A 20593-nucleotide genomic window follows, 5' to 3' on the forward strand; every position below is an offset into this window, starting at 1 on the left:
GAGTTTTTGTACAATTACTTTAGGTGTTCAAAAACTTGGCCATTTACTTGTATGCATAATTCAAGTCTACGCTGAAAATCGTCCCTAACTTTTTGAAGAACACCTGCATTAATATTTCTGCAAGCATTTCTAATCCGGTTTTTCATATTTTCAACGGTTGTTGGCTTTTTAGAATACACTTTATTTTTAATGTAGCCCCAGAAATAAAAGTCAAGGGGCGTAAAATTCAAGAATGGCCCTCAAGATCACCCGACTTGACAAGTAATTGTACAAAAACTCATCTTGTCTTGACTGGCTGGATCATGTAAGATAAGACTACAGGAAAGCGAATTTGTATTTTTATTAGAACTAGAACATAACAGGCGCGCGCTACTAAGCTTTTAACATTTATGCAGGATGTTTTCAAATACGGAACTGTCAAAACACACAATTTTGGCAATGACAGATACTCGTGAAGTAAACGCAGCGAGAGAACCAATCAGCATCGCGGAAAAGCGACAACAATAAACTTCGATACATTCGAGTATCGATTTAACATCTCCTTTTTTTTAGAAAGGATACCGCAAACTTAAAGCTTTATAACTCGGAAAATACGCAATAGAAAAATATTTTATTGTAGTGTTTTGGAAAGCTCTCGAGATAAGCTACGAGAATATGTAATGAAAAATGGTATGTTCCATTTAAGAAATTGAAGGTGACCTTCATGTAATTTTCAAATGATTATCCAAGGTCAAACCAATGGTACCATCTTGTGACCCCCTCGAAACCATACAATTTTTGTCTGAAACATTTTTCTCTAAAATCAAAAATAAGAAAGTTATTTGGGGTGGACATTTACAATTAAAATGGGACATCCTGTATACTACATGTGTATAGACAGAACGAGAGAGAGAAAATTAAAGAAAAAATTTAGTTTTGTTTACTAAAAATGATATATATATATATATAAATTAAAAATAAAAATAATATAAATTAATTATTTACATATACTTATAGTTATATACATATACTTTCTAAAACTTTTAGAGTGAATTGTCACTCAAAGTAACAATTCACTCTAAAAGTTTTAGAAAGTATATTTATAGTTGAGTGAAATCTCGCTTTTAAAGATTGAAAATTGAGCCACTCTCTTATTCTTTAGAATAAGATTCCATTCCAAAGAATGTAGAGAGTAAGAATATTTTTTTCCTTTGTGAAATCTTTATTATGCATTATACATACATATCTATATAATTCATATCTGCGAGGCGTCGAGTGGCTTACCGCTCGGTGCGATTGACTCGTGATCTGTAGATCCGAGTTCAATCCCACCTGCGCCCACATACGCGATTTTTCGCGTTTAAGGAACTGAAAATGACTTCATCTGGTGATTAAGAGATCTTTGATCACCAGCGCCGTTCGAATCCGGCGTTAAACTGTAGATCCCATATAACAATGGATATATAAGAGATAAAGAGTTTTATTTGGCTGTTATAGTTGAGACTTGAGTGGTTGCGTCTTCCCTTTCTTTCTCCTCCTCTATCTCCGCTCTTTCAGCAAGAAACTGATATTTTTTTCCTGAAAATTTGGAGAAATAATTTTACGTGCCGCAATAAAAAAAAGGCTATTATGTCTAAATTTGTGGTGCACTTCTTGCACTTTGGTACCTACATCTATTACACCAAATTTTTTTGAATTGTCGAATCGGCGCTGGCTTGATGAGAATAATCGGCGCTCTCGTTCGCAGGATAAAGATACTCGTAACAGGCTGCGTTCAGCAGAAAAAACTAATCAGTTAATGCTTAATGATTCTTCGGTGATATAATTGGTTGTTGCTTTTAGTTCTTCGCTGGATTTAAGTGTAAGAATCAATCATATTAAAAATTCACTATTGCTGATTAATTTTCTCTGCTGAACGCAGCCAATAAGCTACATCCGCGCCGCGTTTACCATACGCGAGTCGTTCATATATCACTCGCGTCGATTATTTCACGGACGTTTATATATTATACGATATACGACAACGCGACGTGAATGATATCGATCACGTAACAATGATATTCACGTAAATCAAAGGTGACACATGGCGCGTGCCATGAAGCTGTCGATCCGTCTTTTAGCAACAATTTACTATTAAGAAGGTGAAATCTGTTCATGGCCTCGAGTGTCTCGAGTGACCAGTGTGAGGTCACAATAGCGCGACGAACAATAGCAAGGTCAGACGCTGCTCGAGATCGAGGTGAGTCATTACGTTAATTTACCAGCCATGACAGAGAATTTATTGCGGTGTTGCAGGCGTCGAAGATTAGCTCTTTCGTTCTTTCTCTGTCTCACTCTTTGATACGAGAACAGCTGCGAGGCATTTCCCGCTCACGGGTAATTTCCTATTTAGCTCTCTCGTTGTCTGTCGACGTCTTGATTGACCGACGAAAAGCTTAGCTTGCGGAGTAACGGTAATAAATTGCGTTAACGCGGTAGGCGATCATGTCTAATTGAATTTCCCTGTAACATCAGAACGTATTCGATTCGTGTCACTTGATTTTCATGTTATGATCTTTAACGTTGCTGAAATATTTGTCAGCGCAAATTGGATCTCTCACGATTAATATTTGTATATCGAATTTGATATTTTTTTAGCTATATTATATTTTTGGTAATATCGTATGTATAAATATTATAAAATTAGAGAGAGAGAGAGAGAGAGAGAGAGGTGGGAGAGCAGAAACACTCTATGAAATGTTTCCATGGAAAATTGAGAAGAGAAGTGCTTTCATTTATTTTACCGGCATGTTATCTAAATATTTTAGAGAATATACATTTTTTTAGAAAGTTTTTTTTAGAGAAAATAGGGATTGTATTATTGTTTGATCCAAATATGCTATTTCCATATATTTCAATGAAAATAACAATAATAATAGTTAGAAAATAACATTACAACTCTTGTAATCAATACTTGCACTTTTACGAAATGCAATAATCGTGCATCAGCGAATATGTACAAGCTAAAAATTTCACGCATACGAAATTAAACTGTTCTGATAAATTAAGTAGAAAAGCAGTCTCAGGATGCCTACGGTTAAATCATGTAATACTAATCTCAATTGATTGCTCGTCGATTTCTATTTTCCCGCAATCACAATTGCGAATTAGTTTTACGATTTCAGCGGCACCAGTACTTATTGGTGCTAATGACATGGAAGTTCTATTGGATCATCATATATTATTATATATGTAATAGAGATACGATATAATAATGAAATGCAAAATTATTGCATTTTTGTGAAACTGAATGTAATATAAAAAATTATACTTTTTCAGTAATAACTACTCATGTGTGTGTAACAAATATACCAAGATAAACTTCCTATTTTATTTAACTAACAGGATATCTCAGATTTCATAAAAAAAAGGATCAAATAAGATCTTCGTAAAATAGTTTACATAAAAATTGAACAAAAAATTTTATGAAACATTTATAATAATTTATAATCAATTTTATTAATCATTTATAATAAATAAATCGCATACGTTATGCAATTTTGCAATTTTGCGTGTATTTAAAAATATATTACGTTATTTAAAATCCATAACGTTTGATATATTTTTCCAATTCTTTGAATCTGTCGTGTATGTAGGTAATGAATGTATTGATGTATTCGGTCGGTGTAAACACACAGAAATGACTCGTTGACACTAGCGATAATAAAGGTACATTTTGCGTAGAATATATTTGTATCATTAATGTTTATTTTTCGAGCTTTTCTTTTCATATGAAAATATTAAATTTTTGCAGAAAAAACATTTATTGTAATTTGTTGTATGAAGTTTATTCTCTCTTTCTCTATATTTTTTAAATAAAATTTGATACATTCGTGTTAGAAGAGATAAGATAGAAAATAAGACATCAATAATTGAAGAGCAGAATTCCAAAATGCATTTTGTTCAAAATTTCATTTTTTTAGTTAGAGATGGCGTAATGTTCAGTGTTGAAAGACTAATATTATTAAGCTACTCTGAGATGTTCAGAAAGCATTTTTTCATCGTTAATTTATATATGATGAAAAAACATAGACATTTCGAAGCGTATTATGTTTTTTAACTAGAGACAAACAAAATGAATTTGTTTAGCATTTTTAGTAATTGTTTAGCAAATTTGTTTAATATTTCACATCCTACTGGTTGGCATATTGTTATTTTCTTGTAAAGTGCGTAATTTTCTTGTGTGCGGAATTTCTTTCTTTCTAGTTTTCTGAAAATAACAAAATTTGGACAAAACGCATTTTGAAAGTCTACTATTTAATTATTCAAATCACACAATAAAAGTCAAAAATTAAATAAAAATTTTTTCAGTCTCTAAACTTTCTCTCGATTATTCCGCTAGTAATTATCGCAATCGATATTGTAAGCGCGATAATCGGGTATAAACTAAAAGAGTAGCTATAATCGTTTATTATTCTGTTGCTATTAGTATCAAGTGAAATCGATTTTGAGCTATTAATTGAAGTCTAGCAAGTCGATATTGGCGACTATATTATTATCGGCATGCTATAATGCTCTGTTTATGCAGTTGACCTCCTACAAATTATATGTGGGTTATGCGCTGTCGCAATCAGAAACTTATGTCTCAATTATCAAGAGTGAAATTTATTACGAGTTCGGCGCAAATACTAATTTGTATGTCGCGTCCAATTTTTTGGAAATCTGTGCAGCGGCCGTGAAAGCTTTGAAACATCTTATGCGAGTATCTTATTACGTTCAAATTCACCATTGATTATAATCAACAAAAACAAATGAATAAATAAATTATATGATGAAATAAAAACAAATGTGAAAATAATATAAAAAATAAATATATAAATAAATAAAAATATATTTAATATATTTTGTTGAAATAAAATAAATTGTTTTAAATTTTGAAATTCTTTATTATAATTTTTCACATTATTTTTTTAATATAAATTTTAAAATTGAGAATATCGTTTTGAAACTAGAAATTCGTGTAAAAAAAAATTTATTTTATTATTTCGAATCATATTATACTTTCGCACGATGATTCGTCCGAGATACGTTTGTATCATCGCTTTCAAATCATTGCAACATTATCGTTTCATTACAAATGCATGATATACAAACGCGATATCGACTGCATCCCCGCGGAATCTGGTGAAGGGTACACTTAAGAAACAGAAGCAACCGGGTTCGTTAATCACTGCAACGTGCAACTACCTTGTGAGTAAATAACACGTGCATTTATGTAAATGCAAGCGTGAGAGGTGAGTCTCGTCAGAACTTTCCGATATAGGTATCGTATAATGAAAGATTTCGCTACGAGTAGCATGTTTCATTTAATCTGGAAATTAACTCGTAGCAAATTCTCTCGTTCTCGTTTTATAATTATAAATAGAGATATATATAAATATTATAAAAGATAATAAGTTTTTATTTAGAAACTATTCAACTATAATTGTATATTTAATAATTTAATGCATTTTTTAAGATGCTAGCACAATTAATTTTAACGCTTTTAGAAAATTAAAATAAAATTTTTTATTTTATATATATTTGCAATTTTATTATATATATTATAATTTATTAAATTTAAAAATTTATATAATTTTTAAAGAATTTTATAATTATGGTTTATGTACTTTTTCCAATCTTTTTCTGTGTACATAAAATATTTATGGTAATCCAATTATAATTAAATTAATGGTTATAGAAAGGAAAATTTTTACTTTTTTCATTTTTCTCGTTCCTTTCATCCGGAAATATTGCGCAAATATTTCCCTCCGCGCCGGATGTCGGTCGGAATTTCGAGCACGTGTACTCTGAAACGGCGGAGAACAGGAAAAGCGTGATTGCTCAAGCGGAAGGGGGAAAAGGGGGGCTTTCACGAGAGCTGTTTCCCTTTCGCCCTTCGCCGTTCTCGCACTCGCAATCAAAAAATTCCAGATCCGCAATTGCACCAACGTGACGCTGTTAATCGTGCTTTCCGAGCAATTGTCGTAATGAAAATCGAGTCGAGTATTGTAGCAGAGGGCTAATTGTAAGACCGATTTTCCTTTTAACTCGTGCATTTTATTGCGGTATCCACAATATGCAGTGAGTATCGATCTTTTATCGAATTCTTTGCGGAAAATTTGGAAATAAAAGAGTTTGGAATGATGAAAAAAATATATTGAAAGTGATTTAATTGTTTTTTAATTTTCAATTTAAATCATTTAATTTAGATAGAAAAATAAGACAAACTCGCATCAATTAGCGCTATTTAATACATGATTAATTTACTTCCTCTTTTTTTGCTTATGTTACAGAAAAAGATATGAATTAAAATAAAAAAAAATAAAATGATCGATTAAAAATTATTCGGTGAATATCCAACATTTTATTTAATATACAACTATTACAAATACAATGACCAAAATTAATAATGTCTAAAAAATAAGCTTATTAAAAAGACATTTTTATATTGAATTCTTTTTTAAAGAAATGTTAAACAAAATTACAAATATTAAACGTGAAAAATGAAATAAAAATTATTTATCACTTGGCATTATATCTATTAAAGTTTTGTATATTTGTAAAGCTGATTATTATAACATAATATTATCTATTATAGGCATAATAGAAACTTAGAAGGTTTTTAAAGTTCGGGGATATAAAATTCTTCGGATGTCTCGAATCTGTCTGTAGATGGGCCTTAAAGATTGTTCTCAGTGATGATAAATATACATGCTTTTACGTGAGTATATATTGCCTTCTGATATGTAATACCAATCTTATTACACGCGCGCACATACATTAGAATCTGGGTCGTTTCGCTCTAGAAGCATCGAGCCGATCGCGTCATCGATTTACTCGATGCACTCTAACTTTTTTTCTTTTGATCTTGTTCCCACGTGTAATTAATGACTTAAGGCTACAGCTTAATACATTTCGATAATCTTATTATAGATATTAAAAAATTTCAGAATCTGTTTAAAAAAGTTCAATAATAAAAAGAAGTTAAATATGTCATTTTTATCTTATTTTATTTTTTCCTTTTTTTAAGTAAATACGCAAAATGATGAAGTATGTATTATATATGTAATTTTTTATTTATATGAGATATTAAAAAATAATTCATATACACAAGAAAGCGCATATTTCCGTTAAGTTATTGATATAAAATAAAGATTAATTATTTATAAGATGACGTAAATAACTTTGGAATTAAAAGTTCGGCTATCTCGCGATGGCTTCTATTTTTCGATAAGATTTTATCAAAAGAGATCGAGGAATTTTTTAGGTGCAGCATTCTCAGACACTATTACGAGGATAATGGTTACGTATTCGACTATATACCCTGGCTACCTCGTTATTTTGTCAGCCAGCACGTGCACAAATTTAACTGCGTGACGAATATGGCGAATAAACGTTAACGCTATGCACTTCAAGATAGTTAATTCTTTATTATGTACCACGTGCCAGTTATGGCGCAACAGCAATTATGATTATAACAAGTATCAGGAAAGTATATCTTTCAGTGATATGTATATTTATGTCGCAATTATCATTAATTCATTTATATATTTCTATACATATATATATAACGTAGGATTTATAGTTATAAAAGAGAAATACGATTTTATAATTATTAGACTACCTAAAGCAAATTTATATTATACATTTTTTGTAATCTTATATCTTATATCTGATTTGATGTTATATTGATAAATGATGTTAATATCATTTTAATATCAAAATATTAATATCTTGAATAAAATTGATTTTTTTTGACTTAAAATAATTTTTTAAAATTTCTAATAAAATAAATCTGATTTTTTATATATATATTTGAAGTATTATTTATTAAATCTTATATATTTGAAGTATGTATAGAAGAGATCGTGGTATATTAATGCCCCCCGCTCCCATTACATTTTATACAATAACTTGGTTAATAATCAAAATTTAAATTTAAAACTTAACGATTACATTCCTCAAAGTTTTGTTCAATCGATTCTAAATTTAAAATTACGAAACATTTATTACATAGGACATTATTTATAAAAATGTGGCGACACTATATTAATGACTCTAAGAAAAATAAAGATAGTAATTTGGCCTCCTACAAAAATAGATTTACAAAAGTTTTGTTAAAAAAAAAAACAGTTTAAACAGTGTTTGGTTAAAAAATTATTAAAATAGAACATTTTAGAATGTATGCAAATAAATGTATATACGTACACATAACTTCTGCATATAAACTGCTCAGTACTAAGAATCTTAGTATTAAAAATAGTACACGTAATATAAACTATGGATTAACAGTAGAGCTACAATCGATTATTAAATAATTCTTTTGATATGAAAACCTCAAAAAAGAGACCGTAAGTAATCAATATACATAGAGGGCCACATTAACAAAATGCTATGCTATTGTTTAAATTTGCATAACTCAAAATATATACAGTCAAATAAAATGTTAAATAAATGTTAAACAACACACACAAATATAGATATATTCGTGTGATAATACACTCAAGTTTAAAAAAAAATGAGGAAGTAGGTGCAATTAAATGCTAAAATGTTCCTTAGAAATGTTTCGAAATATTTGAAAATAACAATGCGTTATAATAAGTGCTGGCTATTGAGTATTGGCATATTAGCGTCATGATGTAATGGCGAGCTACTGAACAAATAATTCCATAAGTAATCATTAAAATTTGCTATATGTATAATAGCGGAGATATTAATGGAAGCTACAATATCTCCGCTGGCCATAATACCACCTTCTCCTCTAATAAATTAAAAGCCAATCGAGAATGTCGATAATACAATCAATAAATTAATTACGGATCCCAACGCTCCTTGATTGTAATTAATATATGATAAAGCTTACTAAAGAGTTGAAAAATTTATGGAAGGGGGAGAGAGAGGAGTTCTGCTATACAATTTAATATGTCACTCATTTAAATTTATATGTATGTATCTCTTAGCTTACGAGGGTAACCGATGATGTCAATGTAAATGATGTAGATGATTTCAATAAAACATGCTGCAAACAGCTAGAACGTTTGACATCGTTTTTTCTCTCGGTAGCGACTTTTACAATACCCTTTCGTGAGTTAAGATGGTAATAAAGCGGCCGCATTCATTTAGCGTCAGGCTTTTACAAGGTGACGAGAGCCTCGCATGCCAATTATATATTTGTTGTGACTTTGTCCTCTCATGTCAAACGCCGAGATTAACCGCGTTTCGTAAAATGCGATCATTTTTATGATCCTGCGTAAAATAGATAAGCAGTTATTTAATCGTGATGCTTATTGCTATTCTACGCAATTATTATCTGTCTTCTGGTTAATACTGAATTATTTATCTACTAAGACTTGAGAATAAAAAGTAAAGTTATGCACAATTTCATCGTACGATGAAATTGTGCGTAACTTTAATTTTATATCTGAAAGTTTGCAATATTAGATTTGTTAAAGCCTTTAAAATAACTTGAACATTCCTTTATCTTTATAGTTTTGATATAAGCGAGTAATAAGTAACGAATGCAAATTAGAAGCTATGAAAAAAAGCACCGGACCACATTCCACGAATAACTAGAATGAAAACAGCAACATGTTGTTGCATTTTATATGTGTGTATAACGACAAATGGATAGACGGAGCATTGCCTCCTTCTCTCTGTGACAGTGTAGAAAGTTATTTTATCGCGATTTTATCGCTAAAATGTATAATTAAAGATGCGGAATCGGTAGGTCTGAGCAATACCTGGAGGCAAATTGTGCGCAATTTCTATATGTTATAAAGGAGAGCGGATCGAATGCGTTTCGTACTAATGCTAATATACAGGATTTATCATTTATCAACTTTCATCTTACCTATGACTAAATTTTTAAGAATTGTATTTTTTGTTAACATAAATGTTTCATTAATTTCTCTTATCGATAAAATTTCTAAATTATAAGTTGTTGAAGATAGAAAGCTTCGTCTTTTCAAAGAAACTTTAGAGAGATGAAAGCAAATAGTAGATTTTAGTAAAATATTTAATTTCAAGTGTAGTTTGCTATGATAAAAGAGTTTATAATTTTGAAAAAATTTAAAATATTTAATTTATTTGGAAGTATTTTATAGTTATAGTAATATTGAAGGATAAATCTATCAAGAGATACGTACGGTAGTATTTCGTGTCAAGTATTTAGTTTACGTAAAACTAATTTCTTTACAAAGATATTTAACCTATTTAGAAAGTTCAGCTTCCGAGAAATAATAATATTCTATAACATTTTATTGAAAAAAAATCAATTCTAAATTGATCGAAGAATTCATAGATGAAAGCAGGTCTGCAGGGGGTCACCTGCCGCATAACGTGACGTAACGCAATCATAACGTATAATAAATGTAAATCTCATAATCTCTATTCGTGTTATCTATCACAAGATATCTAAATAAATGCTTATTAAACATCAGTGAAAAATACGGGAAAGAAAATGGAGACTTCCGTGAAATTCCGACAACCCTTATCTTATTAAGTAATATCAGCATATTAATCACTTAATTGATGTTCTACATCTATATAATTTTAACTTCGAATAGAGCTCGTTTGCTTAATTTTTATGATAATACCCCAATCAGCACATCTTTAATATTTATTTTTAATATTTTTAAATATTTTTACAAATATTTTTTAAATATTTATTTAATGTAAAATTATTAAAGAAATATTAAAGAAATATTTTTTAAATATTTTGTGTGTTGATTTGGATAAAAAAGTATAATTGTAAAATTGAACAATGAAAAAATTATAATGCAAAGATAGAAAATTAAATGATAGATATATGATAGGCATTCTGCTTCTAAAACTAATAGGAAATACGTCGCGATATTCGATTTCTCACATATTCCATGGGCGTCCCTTTATCCGGCGAAATGGAGGGCGAAATGCAGTCGACGTTGGCATTACGTAAGCGATGCATGTAACTCTGCTGGCTGCGCCCGCTTATGTGGGAAGCAGATCGTAGCGGCGTATCTGTGAAAACGGCACATGCACACGCACAATCGAGAAATCGAATCGAATGTGTGATCACTGAAACGTGACTTCGAGAGCGGTTTATGTATCCAGGCACGTACTTGTTTCTCTCTCTCTCTCTTTTTCTTTCTCTTTTCCTTTTTTCCCTTCTTCACATTCGCAGGATATACTTCAGAGATATCTTACATCCTACTTATATCTACTAGAGGTAGCAATTGGGTTTAGAGATAGTCGGGCAGCTTTCTCGAAAATCCCTGTTCCGCTAGTCTAGATCACGATCCAGGATCTCTCGCCCACACAATAGCGAAGAAATTTGATAAATAGAATGAGAAATATTTTACAGTTTATAAGGCGAGTTTTCATGAATTTTAATATAGATCGTGTAGGAAATTTTCGAAAAGGAAATAATTGCATTTAGAACATTCCATTTTATTTAATATTTTATTAATAAGAATAAAAAATGATAATATTGTAATAAAAAAGTTAGGAAAAAGGTTAGAAAAATAAAAGCCTTATATAAATTGCAAAATAGATATTTCCAAACACAAATAACATACCTCCAAATATATTGTTAATTTGATACAATAAATTAATAAAAGTTATCAGTTATATATACATATACAGGGTAGTCATCTTTCAACGAAAATGACTTCAATCGTAGGTCAAATCAATATAATTTTTTCTGCAGATCCAAATATGCAATAAAAAATAAGGATTTTCATTTAAGATTTTTATTTTCTCCCCTCCCCATCCCCCGGGGGTGGGGGGTGAAGGATCGAGTTTGGTATCATTGGATGTCCCCCTTCGAGACGAACAATTTTCATTATCCACTTTTTTTGATCCAATGCGTAGTTTTCGAGATATTCAGTGCCGAAGCTTCAAATGGACCACCCTGTATAGTGTTATAAAATAATGTCTTTCAAGTAATTTACATTTTAAACACATACAGGTTTGCAACAATTTATAAAAAAAGAAATTGAATAAATCTTGGGATATTTTTTATGGAATAGTTAATCGAGCATGACTTTAAATAAATAAATAAATAATTAAATAAGTGGAAAAATAATAAATAAACTTTCAGACAATTATTCAATTTTATGTCTCGTTCTCGTCGTCTCTTTCAGTTGTTGCTTCTTCTATCGGCCATTTCCCCGCAGTCGCAGCTGGATCTATGGTACTAGTGGTCGGTGGATCGGTGATTATAATGGGCCCAAGAGGTTCCACGGTCTGTTCTTCTTTAGAAGGTTTTTCCCCGTATTTATCTTCGTTCGAAATTTCTTCGATACTTGGTTTATCCCCGAGGTCTTGAACGTCTTGTGACAATTCCATAGTGACATCGGGCATCGGTGGTACCAGTTCCATCGATGGTATCATAGTTTTTATCTGGCACTGTCGGCCCATGTAGCCCAGGGGACAGATGCATCTACAAGAAAAACGAATTTTTCCTAATATTTCTAATATTTCTAAAGAGACACACGATCATGTAATCATTATTACATTAAAATTGAACATTACAAACAGTCAAATAAAACTCATCTATTGTTAAATTTTAAGCGGATTTTATATTACGAATATTTAGAAATTTAAAAAACGGTAGAACATCATTGAGTTCTTTTAATAAAGAAAAATTATATGTGATTAATTTTTAATAACTTTAATTTTGAATGTAATAATAAAAATAATGATGTATTCATATCTTGTACATTATAATTATATATGATATAATTATAATGTACAAGAGATTAACATGTAATTAACTTATATTTAGGAAAAAAGTTGACTATAGATTACTCTATTTATATCATTTTGTAATCACGATGAGATTGAATTTTACTCTGTTACCTATAATCACCGTCCTCATGAGTCATGCTGATGCAAGTAGCGTTATTTCGACAAATATCGGGATGCTCATCGCAATAAGTCAGCTTTTCGTTACATAGATCACCAGCCCAGCCGGATTCACATCGACACTCCCATGGTCGTTTACATGATCCATGCACGCATCCAGGGTATGATACACATTCGGTGCAATTGGGTCCCGTCCAGCCGACGCGGCATCTACACGTGTTTGGTTGCCTGCAGCTACCGTGATCCCGGCTACATCCTTGCGCGCAGATCGCTAATAAACGCAACATTTTAGTATATTACGTATTGTATTATTAGTTTATTTTAACATTTTAGGATATTATGTATTGTATTATTGGTTTATTAATCTGCCTATTATAATATTATCAAATCTTTATATATTATAAAGCTATTAGAGTTAACTTGAATGATTTTATATCAATTAGAAAATGTATTATAGAATTCAATATTTGTTAAAAGGAAATAGTTTTTGTGTATCATTTTTCTGTATTAATTATTTTATTACCAATTAAAATCTTATAACTTTCATATGTATAAGATTAAAATTAATAGAGTTTTATAAGGTGGAAATCTCAGACTCCTTGGTACATAATTGTATAATATAATGAAACATTGTTAATTTTAACTTTAATGTAATTATTATATTATCATCTTAAGTCTTAGTTTAGTTTTAAAATATATTTTATTTAGATTAAAAGTTTCTTAAGAATAATTCTTAAATAAATTAGTTTGATATTAATTCCTTTAAAAAATTATGTTTTAATTTTATAAAATTGCAAAGATAAGAAGATAAATGCAATAATATTATATATTATATGTCTACTCTACCAAGAGATTTTTAAAAGAAAGATATTTCCGAGAAAAGATTGTTGAACGGCAAACATACATGATTTAAGATAGCATTTTCTTTTTTCAAATCTCGCGTATTTCAATGTATATATTTTCTATATGTTATCAAAGTCGGTTAACAAGAATCTTATGTATGTTGTAGAAAAATTCCTTCTCTCCCATTCTCTATTGTCCGAATAAACAAAAATAAAATGATTCTCGTTGATAATCACGTTTTAGTTTATTCTGGGAAGAGTTTCTCTTCTATTTGCTTTCGGGAATAAACTTACGTGTTTGACAAAGCAGTCCGGTCCAACCTGGATCGCATCGACACTCGAGGGGCCCTTGACAGGTCCCATGAACACAACCCGGCAGAACCGCGCACTGTTTGCATTTGGGGCCTTGCCACCCGAAACGACATCTGAAAGAAAGAATACGTCAAACTCTGATTTTTCTCTTTCCTATACATCTGTGTCTATAGAATCTTGAAGAAAGATCCTAGAATTTAAATTATGTTACGTTTATTGCATCAAAAGTTTTCAGTTGATATCTAATATTTTTATGACTCTATATCTTTAAATTTATAGAATATACGTTTTTATATATTTCTTTTATAATATTCTAATTTCTAAATAATTCAATTCCTTATCATACTTTCTATTTTCTACAGTAATATATCTATTATTTTATAATAATATATTCTGCCACACATAGTAGAGAATCTATCATAAAAAAAACCTAATATATTTCAGTCAAGCAATAATAAATAACAAATGTTATAAAAGAAAACAAATAAATATACAAAATTTGTTTTTATTGATAAGTTTAATATTTCGGAGTTAATAGTTTGTAAAATCAGTCTTGATGAAAATATTTGCAACAATTAGAGCATGCACGTGAACGCGTGTAAGAAGGTACAAGATTAATCACCTGCAGTCGCCGGGTTTGTCGCAGTAACCCTGACTGGAGAGGCAGTCGGGCGCGCAAATGGGCTCAGAGCAAAACATGCCTTTCCAACCGGGATCGCAGGAGCACTCGAAGCTCACGTTACATCTGAAAGTGAAAATCTCAACGTTGAGTCCCTGTCTGTCTATCAAACGGAATCGATCGATGGTCACGAGAGACTGCTCTAAGCGAGGAAGCGTTTCGTGTTACACGGAAATTAGGCTCGTTCGCTCAACCAAGGTGAAAGCAAAGCGAAGCTGATACGGGCTGTTATTCAAACGGCGTTCAATTTATATTGTACGTGTGCGGCACGATAAATCGTGCCGCATTATAACCACATGGGCGTTACATCGATATCTAGTATAATTGTTATGGCGTTATCGTATATATAATGAGAAATCGATGAACAATTAATTAGAGAGTTTAATTTTCTCATGAATATAAATAATGTTCGATTTTCGCACTCAGCACATGCAAAAAAGAAATGTATCTATATAAAATCTAAAAATATGTTTTTTAAGTAAAAGTAATAAAAATTAAATCTTATCTGATTTGAAAAAAAAGCTTTATAAACTTAAACTGCTGAAAAAATAGAACAAAAGAACCTTATATTGATGATAAATGTGTTGGCGGTCCATTACACTATAAAAGAATTTTAAACTATTTAAATAAAATAAGTAAGAGAGTTAATGAAAATTTAATATAATTAATTTAATTTTTAGTAATAACTAAATATAATAATTCAGTAATAAATTAATGTTCTATGTTTATACTTATAATTTATACATATATTATTTAATATATAATATTTGATTTTAATAAAAGAAAATAAATATGTGTAATATTTTTGCTAGAATATAGTTCGAACTTCATGCAAGATTTATTATGTTAATGTAAAGCTTTGAGAAATTTATATGTTCTCTAAAGTGCACTTTTTCTTTATTACATATCAAATGATTATACCTTCCATGCTGACATCCTGGTAAAGCCACACATTTGTCGCACAGTTCGCCGTAGAAACCTAACTTACAACGACATTCTCCTGGTCGCCGACAGTAGCCTTGAAGGGGATCACAACCCTTGCGGCAAATTGGTACATCACAGAGATCTCCAGTCCATCCTAAATAATGTTTTATTATAACGTTTTATTATAAAGATATATTAGAAAAAGAATATATACATTTTAATCATTTAATCATTAATTTTTATCTTATTAAACTGATTTAATATATTTTAATTCAGCTGAAACGTATAATTCGATCTAATTTAATAAATTACTCTTTATACCTGGCAAACATTTCACTTCACCAGCTTCATCGCAAATATAATGCGAATTCGGGTGTTGAGATGCTGGTATTTCGCACGCTTGCTTTTTCCATTTTGGAACATATCTAGATGGTTAAATTTAATAAAATGTTGATAAATTAAAGCTTGTAAATTAGTAACAAGGTTTTATATTCTCGTCAATCCGAGGAAATAGTGACATAAATACCTATCTATATGTATATACATAAATATTTATCAATATGTAAAAGTTGCGAAATGTCATTACGAATGTTTTTTTTTGGAGATTCTTTGCAGAGATTTCTTTGCAGATTCTTCGCGTTTTAATAAATCAGACGAATACTTATTAATAGTTCTATAAATACGTTTTCTCGTGTGAAAAAGAAATTTAATCACTGTGCCAAGGAAAACAACGTTCGAGAATGGTTGAAGAATGTGTGAAGTTGATTAACGCACAGAAAGGATTACCGCCTACTTAAGAGATAATCTCTTAAAAATCACTTAGTTAATGCATTCTTGAAGATAAGAAACTGTCGATTAGGTAGAATGACATTGACACGGTTAGGATTCAACAAAGCCCTGTGTGCTATTTTAATTGTGATTGTGATTTATGACGGTTCTTTCAAACCGATTGATTATATCAGGGAAGATTACGATTAAGTGATTCATTGATTAAAATGACAAAAAAAATTGATTTTTATCATTAAACCGAGATAATAGAAATTTTTTAATATTAAAAAATTTTTTGATAATAATATAAAAATTATAGAAATTTTTTAAATTTAAGATAATTCTGTAATAGAGACAAATCTATAACAAATCATAGAGCTTTTTTGAAGTTCTTTCAAGTTTATTTTTATAAATATATTTTGTAAAAGATATAATTTTGCAATATATATATATATAGACATAATAAGTATACAGTACGGACAAATTAATTTTTCAATATTCGAAAAGTTTTAAATTGTAAAATATGAATTTGAATTATATATAATTATATATACAGGGTGTCAGGATTATTCCTCTTACTTTCATTTTTACACAAAAAATTCATTTTTACGTAAAAATAAAAATAAGAAGTTTAACATCCAATAGCTTTCATCTTGACAAATGTTATCCAGGATCCTGAACAACATTCAAGAGAGTACACAAAGAAAATTGAAAACAGTAACATGTCACCTACTGATGAGATCAAATACTCTAAGTTCTACTTATACACAGAATCTGGAAATTATGTGTGCAAGTACAACAATTAGATAACATCGGTTAACATGAAAAATTGTATGTGAAAAAGAAAAAAAAACAACGGATTATATGAACATGTAAAGAAAAGAAGATACTCGACATTTAATCGTAATAGGATTGTATGTTAATTTTAGTTATATACTGATGATGGCCCGATATGAGGTCGAAACGTCTATGTATAGTTGATGATTATGTTAGAAATTATAATTGAATGTATTTTTAAGTATTGACTTCGGAAGAAGATTCGCCATTAGATATCGAGCGCTCGTGGTAAATGCCCTTTATTTTAATTGTTTTTAACGTTCAAGAGGTTTTAGCCATCGGTCGGACAAATTGCATAATGCTAATGTCGGCTGTACTGTAACTTTCGAGCCTTATAACTCAAAAAATTCTAATAATGAAAAAAAAAATTTTATTATAGTGTTTTGAAAAGCTCTCGAGGTAAGCTACAAGAAAATGTAATGAAAAATAGGGTGTTCCACTTAAAAAAATCGACGTGGCCTTGACTTGGCTATGGCGACGCCATCCAACGTCAAATCAATGGTACCTTCTTATGTCCCCTTCCGAATCATACAACTTTTGTTTAAAACATTTTTCCTTATCTACCATAGTTTTCGAGAAATCTTAATGCATTATTTAAAATAGGACATCCTGTATAATTATATATAATATAATTTTAGAAATATAGATTCTAATTATATAGAAATATATATTATAATTATAGAAATATACAAATATATATACATATTAGGTCCTATATAAAAAAATTATTTAAGATCATTGTTTTTAAATAAACTACTTGCGATCTAAGCAGATCTATGATCTACGATACCTGGGCCCGGCAGCGAGTCCGACGGGCAGCACGGAGGCTCCTAACACTGCAGCAATCCTGATTAATCCATTGTTCGCGTTCGATTGTGCAAGTTGATGAGGAAAGTTGACCAGAAAGACGGCGAATAGCAGTGGTATCATCATCGTGGCTTGACTTCCGAGTCAAGACTGGGAGGACGAAGACGTTCAAGGCGAAGCTTAGGATAACGGGACCTTGTTCGAGGTCACGGCATACTTTTCACCGTGCGTGTGTGCATGTATCGTAAGTAACGTACGTTCGCCTGGTACAGCTCTGACTTTTTCACCAACTCATCGCGTCATTCGAGTTCAATACCCTCTGTGGATGAGAGGCTGAAGAAAGTAGAAAGAAAGGGCCTTCTCCACAAAAAGTTATTTCGAAAATCTAAGGAGAGTCTTCTAAGATACTTCTCTGAGCCAACTATAATTACTTATAAACAGTTTTTTATTCGATTCTTTTTCTTCGATAAATTAATTTTTTCGAATTTTGAGATACCATAGAAAGTTAGCAAATTTTCAAATGTTATTTTTTTAATTAAATCAACGGAATTATTTCTAAAACCTCTCTCTCTCTCTCTCTCTCTCTCTCTCTCTCTATCAGAAATTATATTTCTATAAAACCTATGGAGGGGTACAAATGAAACTTGCGTTAAAATTTGGGATGCAAAAAGATGAGGTGCCAACTTCACACACGTCTTGATTTATGGATCTGTAAAGTCAGCACGATATTCTATTAATATAAAAAGAATAATGGCAGTTTCAATAGCACTCTCTCTCTCTCTCTCTCTCTCTCTCTCTCTCTCTCTCTCTCCATAGTTCCAAAGTTCCTTATAAAAATAAAAAAGTTCCGCATTTTTTATAATAAAGAACCAAAAATGAAAATATGGCCTGCTAACTTCGTAAATTTAGCACTTTCTTTTCTAAAGTACAAGAAAATGATAAATATTATTTTTATCACAGTACTATTCGAGTTTTTCGTTAGTATCGTAAATATGGGTGACTTAAGACAAGTGTAGGTGACTTGGGACAGCATGTATTTTTGTTAAATTCAATCGTGGAATCCATCCATGACTCTCTAAAGAAAGTTAAGTTAAGTTTAAGTTTTAAACTTCTTTTAAACTCATGGATGAATTCCATGACTGAATTTAACAAAAATATATGTTGTCCCAAGCCACCTACATTTACGGTTCCACTCGAATTTTACGAATAGGGTAAGAATGGATAAGATAGCCATCTTTAAAATGCAAAAAACATATTTTAATTTTTGTCATCTTTAATAATGTTATATTGGTATATCTTTTTCGTGTGTCGGAAATAATATTACCCTATATATAATTTGAAAATCAATGTACATAATTTCAAAATTTCAACAGTTACCATTTTTTATATTTTTTAAATATAGAAAACACCATGATACTTTTTCTCCAAGCTTCTATATTTAAAGTGTATAAAAAGTAATTGTTGGAATGGTAATTATTGGAATTTTTGTCAAATTACATATATTGATAGAATTCGAATAGCACTAACGAGAATTATTGTCAAAGTAGTAATATTTATCGTTTTCTTGTACTTCAGAGGGGGAAGATCATGCTAAATTCACGAAATTAGCACAACATATTTTCATTTTTTGTTTTTTAATGTAAAAAATACAGTACTTTTTTTATTTTTATAAGGAGAATTATGAAAAGATAGAGAGAGAGAGAGAGAGTGTGCTATTGGAATTATCATTATTTTTTTATGTTAATAAAGTGTAGTGCTAACTTCACAGATCCTATGTAAAAGAATATGTAACATAAAATGAAGAATTTTTGGTCTTGACGTATATTTATTTATAGTTACGAATTATAATATAATACAAATATTATACAAGACTGCAGCTATATATTTACAAATAAATATTTGGAGTTCAACGCTGCTTGTCAATTTTCGGCGATAGGAACTCTTAGAATTCAGTCTATTCGTTGCATTGCATTGAGCTAGAACAGCGTTTATATGTTTATGTACCCCATTATTATGTAAAAAAGATATTCAAGAGTTTGTAAAATTTCAACTAATATCGCTATTTTCTTATTCACTATTCGTATATCTTATAATACTAAGCTCACTTTGTACATTTGATCTTCCGACATCCTTTGTCTTCGCACACATAGTTATTTATAACAAAATATTTACAAAAATACTCTTAATTAAATTAAACAATTTAATAGCATACAAATCAATAATGTTCGATACATTTCGCAACGTATGCACTTGCATTTATATTATATATTGTCTTCTTTTTGTTGACAATTTCGCTTAAAGAGAAAACTGCTACTCTAAGATTCAGTTAATATTAATATATAGTATGTTATATCAATAATAAAATGTGATCTAACAAGTTTTACAGCAATATTTTTCTCTTTCATATAAAACTGTTCCAATAACATAGTATGTGCCAATTAGTTTTAAAAATATATTCACTGAATCTTAAACTATTTACCCATGAAATTTACAATTTACTTTATTCTACAAGTAAATGGTTTTAATTTATGATTTTTTAAAGAATCATAAATTTTATTATATTTATCTGTTGGCCATT

The 20593-nt window shown here is 30.1% G+C and overlaps 1 protein-coding gene and 1 long non-coding RNA gene across 2 annotated transcripts in view; one reads left to right on the plus strand and one right to left on the minus strand.

Moving 5' to 3' along the window:
• Nucleotides 1-13008, plus strand: part of LOC108722221 (uncharacterized) — a 16308-nt gene extending 3300 nt beyond the window's left edge. The window contains exon 3 of the long non-coding RNA XR_001936601.1: nucleotides 12939-13008. This is a non-coding gene — a long non-coding RNA (uncharacterized lncRNA). The remainder of the gene's footprint in view (nucleotides 1-12938) is intronic.
• On the minus strand, nucleotides 12072-18155 carry LOC108722196 (CG1567-like). Its single transcript, XM_018447177.1, has 7 exons — nucleotides 17999-18155; nucleotides 15925-16028; nucleotides 15601-15757; nucleotides 14623-14745; nucleotides 13983-14113; nucleotides 12841-13117; nucleotides 12072-12421 (listed from the first exon to the last, which is right to left on the minus strand). Exons 1-7 carry the CDS (start codon nucleotides 18139-18141, stop codon nucleotides 12094-12096), a joined length of 1263 nt encoding a protein of 420 aa, XP_018302679.1. The 5' UTR covers nucleotides 18142-18155; the 3' UTR covers nucleotides 12072-12093.
• Between the last annotated feature and the right edge of the window lie 2438 nt (nucleotides 18156-20593).

Source organism: Mycetomoellerius zeteki, unplaced genomic scaffold, assembly GCF_001594055.1.
Source record: "Mycetomoellerius zeteki isolate Tzet28-1 unplaced genomic scaffold, Tzet1.0 scaffold199, whole genome shotgun sequence".
NCBI lineage: Eukaryota > Metazoa > Arthropoda > Insecta > Hymenoptera > Formicidae > Mycetomoellerius > Mycetomoellerius zeteki.